This window comes from Microcaecilia unicolor, unplaced genomic scaffold (assembly GCF_901765095.1).
Source record: "Microcaecilia unicolor unplaced genomic scaffold, aMicUni1.1, whole genome shotgun sequence".
Taxonomy (NCBI): domain Eukaryota; kingdom Metazoa; phylum Chordata; class Amphibia; order Gymnophiona; family Siphonopidae; genus Microcaecilia; species Microcaecilia unicolor.
This window is the reverse complement of record NW_021963906.1, coordinates 39,165-45,164: the sequence shown is the minus strand read 5'-3', so window position 1 is coordinate 45,164 and position 6,000 is coordinate 39,165. Positions and strand designations below refer to the sequence as shown.

General features: G+C 40.0%; 1 protein-coding gene across 1 annotated transcript in view; it reads right to left on the bottom strand.

Moving 5' to 3' along the window:
* Nucleotides 1-315: 315 nt before the first annotated feature.
* Nucleotides 316-6,000, bottom strand: part of LOC115459704 (alpha-actinin-1-like) — a gene marked incomplete at its 5' end in the record, with an annotated part of 28,895 nt that continues 23,210 nt past the window's right edge. Inside the window, 4 exons of the mRNA XM_030189507.1 lie at nt 316-777; nt 1,577-1,735; nt 5,297-5,362; nt 5,875-5,955. Of these exons, the coding sequence (XP_030045367.1) occupies nt 619-777; nt 1,577-1,735; nt 5,297-5,362; nt 5,875-5,955 (465 nt within the window). The remainder of the gene's footprint in view (nt 778-1,576; nt 1,736-5,296; nt 5,363-5,874; nt 5,956-6,000) is intronic.

The following is a 6,000-nucleotide window of genomic DNA, read 5'->3' as shown; positions in this document are numbered from 1 at the left end:
TTAAATATTGAAGACATGGGAATCTTCTAGAAAATACACATAACTTTTAAAAGTTTATTTTTTGTCCTCAGAAAATATTTGCATTAAAATTAGGAAACCATGGAACCCAGGAGCATATGGAGCAGTGTGTGCTTCAAAGGTAGACATATAAGATTTAAGACATGCGGGCAGAAAACTCTAAATGCTGACATTTTTCAAAACAATTCAAAAAATCCAATACCAAAGAGAAAGCCACAACTGTAATTTGACGTTGTGCTCTGTTACCTATTCTGTGTCAATGTAAACAAAATTACAATATTTAAACTTTTTTTTTTCCTTTTCATTTATGCTTTCAACTGCCAGAGAAAAATACCTCTTATAACAAAATAGGTGGCTCTTTTAAATGTCATTTTTTCAAATACTTTGAAGAAAAATCATTTGTAAACTAGTACTTAAAAGGGCAGGCAGACCTGGTAGAATTAGCATCCTCCCCACTACTCCTTCCTCAGAATGTGATACAGTATCTCGTTATTTGAAGCGACGGGGGAGAGACAGACAAAAAGGAGGTGTGCAGAGGCCGTTTTGCATACAGAGAAAGGTGCGCCAGGAAAACAAGAACCTAACGAGAGGAGGAAGGGGTTAAAGGTCACTTTCGCCGTAGAGTGCTGTGGAGAAGGACATGTAGTCTAGGGCGCCTGGCACAGCGTCATGCCCACTGTATGGTGCCATCCGAGCAATGCAGTATTCAGCCTGATCCGGTGGCAGCTCCCGGCGCAGCTCGTCTGAAGTAATGTAGTTCTAGAAAAAAAAATAAGTAAAATAAAAATTTCAAAGTTCTAGTATGAAGAAAAAAAATAATTGGATATGGTTCTTGCTTAATTGTTGGTTTAATATTTTATTTGCAAATGGTCAACAGACATATAAGTATACAGTTATGAGGTTGTTTATAAGTGCTCTCAGGAAGAGAAATATGGCACAGATCATCCCTGGCTACAAGTTGCATAGACGTTATCTTATACAATAGTCAACGATATCACAAGGAAGCCAAACACAACCACCACTAGATGCTATGCATTACTGTCCCTCTGAATAACACACCATTCACAGATGATAGAATATATAATGCTTTTCTATTAAATGCAGGGTTCACTCACACTGTTGACTTGTGGGAATCAGTGCACTGCACATACTCATTGTGAATACAGTAGTCTCTTCTGACCTATCTCTTTCTACAGAAACCACTGCAGACAAAAAAAAAAAAAAAAATACTGCCCCAAAGGAAGACTCCTCTCTGGCTGAAACATCTAATCAGTAAGAATATACTCTTCATTCTATGCACTCTCATTCTGATTCCTTTCCCTACGGATCAAGCCCCATGGTCTTGCACATCAAGAGAACTTTGCTTGATAACATCTCCCCAACAATCTTATATTTTTCGATCTGTCTTTGTCCCAGGAGTCCAGTGTTCTGCAAACAAGAAAAACTGACAAACAAACCCAGAATAAAAGCACAGTCACAACCAAAAAATGTACTGCTCAGCCCTATGGAACAAGTGAACCGTTACAGTTCTAGATGGAAACCAGTGTCCGACACCTACCTTGTCTCCAGCTAAGATCTTGAAAGAGGCCATAACTTGGTCAGCAGTGTCTGTATCTGCTGTCTCACGGGACATAAAGTCAATGAAGGCCTGGAACGTCACAACACCCATGCGGTTGGGATCAATGATACTCATGATACGGGCAAACTCAGCTTCTCCCTGGAAACACAAACGAGTGTTAGCAAGACAGAGACAACTTGGCTAATCTCACAGCAAATGACAGGGAAGGTAGCAGAGCCAGACTGTCATGAGTTAAAACAGAGTTGAATAAAAAAGGAGCAAAACAGAACAGAATTAAGACAGCAATTTCATTTAGCCAGATTAGATTTTTTTAAGTAATAAAATGGATTTTGAGATGTGCTGATAAATAAAAAAAAATAAAAAATAAAAAAAATCTACTACTATCAATGTCCAACCCTAAACCAATCCAAGACATACATTATCAAATATCAGACTGAGAACATTTGGAATTTCTTTGAAGATTCTCAAACAAATCCATCAAAATCTTTAGGCTTTTGTTTTGGTCCAATTAGGTTTTTGCCAGCGTCTTGCTATTTCTTTGCACTTCTACTTCAATTCTTGTTATTTTATTATGATGCCTACAAGAAGGGCAATATATTACATTTTAAATAAATCATATGTCCTGCCAACAAACCCACCTTCTTGAAGGCTGAATTTAAAATCTATAGTGGCATAGCCAACGGTTGGGCCTGGAGTAGGCTTGTCCATTTTTGCCTCAGGCCCAACCAATAGCCAGACACACCTGTCTGGAGCTGGCAGGGATCCCCAATTCCCACTAGCTATAGATATCCAGAGCCCACCCAACCACCAGCTGTCAGCGGCTCAAAGTATCACTGCTTACACCAGCATTACAGGCATGCTGACCTCTTACACATGCTCAGTTCACGTGCGAGAACTGAGCATGCTTATGGTGCTGGTGGTAGCACTTTGAGCTGCAGAAAGCTGTGGCTTGGGCATCCCTGCCATCCAAGGTAAAATTAAATTTTAATCTGGGGAGTGAGGGAAAAGGAGGAGGTGCCTAGTGCCAACCTATTTTCGCTGTAGGCCCACCCAAATTTTTGGTCCTGGCTATGCCTACCGCTGTTCTTCGGATTATATGCCTGCTGACATTAACCTTATTAAGCATAATACATTTGTAATCCCTCTCATTTGGTTTGTCTGTGGATTCTTGACTAGATTATAAGTATGGCTTCTATTTTTAGATATTTATGAGTTGCAAATTTAGATGTCTATAATCCAGCAAAGGAGAAATTAGGTCTTTGTTAATTTGTTTTCCCTTAGATTTATACAGACCAGTCCAGCGCTTACATGTTATGTTCACTGATCAGCAGGTGGAGACAGAACAGAACTGTGCTCTGTCCTATAGGGCTCTGTGCAGCTCAGATGAATCAGATTTAAATAACAAAGCAGAGGAACACCAAGGTGTATTAACTGTTTAAACACTTCTTCTCCATTCCATTTCACCAACTTTTTTTTTTTTACTAAAAAAAATACAAAACACCCAAACTGAATTCAACTGCTAAAAGTAAGTGAAGAGCGTTTCAAAGCTTCACTGAAATTCCAAAAGCTGAAACATATGGAAAATAAAGATTATACAGAAAAATGGGAGGGGAGAGGGTGTTTAATCTACATATACCTGTTAGAACTAAAGGAAAAAAAATTGCAGTAAGACCTAATTTTTCCTTCCTTAGGATCCTCAACAAACCAGTCCAGGATTTGCGGGATGTAACAAAGCCATCATGGGAGGGTAACAAAAACAGCTACAGAAAGAACTGCTGCCCAAAAGGCAAAAGGAAGACTGCTCTGGTCAAAACTTCCCATCAATAATGTTTTGTGATGGTGTGTAGCATCAAGTTGCTGCTCTATAAATTTCTGCCAGGGTGACAGACCACAACTCTGCCCAAGAAGTAGCCACTCCCCTTGTGAAATGAATTTTAAGGCGCAATGTGGCTATTTGCTAAAATACATGCAGAGGAAGTCAGAGTACTGCGTGCAATTATGGAGACCGCACCTACAGAAAGATACAAAACAGGATGGAGTCGGTCCAGAGGGTGGCTACTAAATTCGTAAGCAGTCTCTGTCATAAAACATATAGGGACAGGCTCATGAACCTCAATATGTTTATGCTGGAAGAGAGGCAGAAGAGAGGAGATATGATAGAGACGTTTAAATACCGCAGTGGTGTAATGTACAGGAGGGCGAGCTTTTTTCAGTTGAAGAAACACTCTGGAATGAGAGGGCATTGGATGAAGTTAAGAGGAAATAGGCTTAGGAGGAATGTAACAAAATATTCATGGAAAAGGTGATGTGTGGAACAGCCTCCAGTGGAGGTCGTGGAGATAAAACTGTCAGAATTTATGAAAGCAGGGGATAGGCACATGGGATCCCTTAGGAAAAGAAGGCATTTGTGGTTACTGAGGAAGGGCAGACTGGATGGGCTACATGGCCCTTTATCTGCCGTCATGTTTCTCGCACAATTCTGTTCTCATCGCCATCTGCTGTTTTTTTTTTCTGCATTTCAGAAGTTTTCATAGAAGGAATACAAGCTACCGCTTGAATAGGAAAAGGCACACATTGGTAGAAATATAACATGAAAATATAGAAAGAAATAAACAAATGATACACTGGAGACCCCAACAAGGAGGAGCTCAATAAAAATATTGGAGAACTGGCAGGAAATTATAGCCTCCCACACCGAAATAAGGTAATATATAGAAAAAGGGAGATGAGCTGCTACCATCTCCATTTGCTGGTTGGTGGGCATAACCTGCAAGTACTGGGCTGGTCTGTTGAGTTCACTAAGGAATTGGGGGTTTTCCTGGACATGAATCTTGTCAGAGAACCTGACTGCATAAGGTTTCTTTGACAGTGCTGATGAGGCACTTCTGCTTTTAAGACATAAAAATCATTCTTTTATCAAACAGAATCCTCCAGGGGACTTTTCATATGAAGTGGTAATAAAGGACATGTCTCAGTACTAAATTACTCTGCAGTATGCCATGGGATCTGTCTCCCTGCAATGCATAACACAAAGCTCTAATTTTATATTCAACTGGGAGAAACTAGAGAATAACATACAAATACACAGAAAACTGCAATGAGCTGACAGCAGCTGTATTATTCACTCCCATTCATTGTTGAAGGCTCTGTATAACATATACTAGAGCTTCCCAAGCTGTGAGTCAGGACCACAAATGGGCTCACAACTTGGGTGGGCTCTCTATAGGTACATCATTATTCTGCACCTCCAGAAGATCATTTTATTTGGCTGCTATTATAGGATCACAGCCACAAAAAGATTGACAAGCACTGACATACACTTTGTAATGTTGTACCAACACCACTGCAAAGAATGGGTCTCACTTTGTTCTATTGGATGCTTATTACCGCATGCATAAAAACAAAACACAAGGAACACAAGCTGGATATTAAACATACGACACACAGTTTTCCAAATAATCTTACAGCTAGGGAGTCCAACTGCTTACAGTGACTGAATTTCAGACTGGCAAAATTTGGCAAAATATTTATTTCTCCCATTTCAGACTAGCCATATTACAGCTGTTGTTCCATTTCTGATTCTTATGAATTCTTTAACAAAAGCCAAAATTTTACCTTTAACTACACTATGGCCCATTTCACCACAGGATGCCACACACATATAACCAAAAAAACGAACAAGAGCTAGCTTTACTTTACCATGTTGTAACCCATCGAGATAAGGCAGGCACGGAAGTCTTCTGTGTCCATGATGCCAGTCTTCTTCTGCGGGGGGAGGGGGGGGAGTAATGCAAGGAAGAGGAGCATGGCAGGAAAAGCATAAGGCGAGGCAAGGGAAGGAAATGATGGAGTGACAGGTATGGACAGCAAGAATTAAAGAAAAAAAAAAGATAGAGGATAACAAGAAAAATGGCATTGGGTAAAGATGGAAGATGTTTTGGGGAAAACAGATGAAGCACAGGGAGACAAGTTCAGAACAGATGGAGTGAATTAAAATGATCAAACAGAATAAAGGAAGCAGTGGAAATATCAAAGCAGGTCAGATAGGAGAAACAGAGAAGGGAATATGAAAGTGAAAAGAAGAGAGATAGGAAGCACAGTAACACATTACATACAAAAATACCATCAATAAATAGAGACCAGGGAGCATGAACATTAATATATATAATATATGTATGGAAATGGTAGATGATCAGAAAAAAAAAAAGGAGAAAAACAATGTTATTTTCTTTCCCTATATTCAACAGTGAGCTGCATTCCGCACTAATATTCAGTACCTGGGGGTCGTTTCCAATATCGTAACCCAAGCTGATGAGGCAGGCTTTGAACTCGTCTGGGCCCAGTGTGCCGGAGTGGTCCTGGTTAGGTGTGGTACCAGGCAGCAAGACATGCAGTGCCGAGAG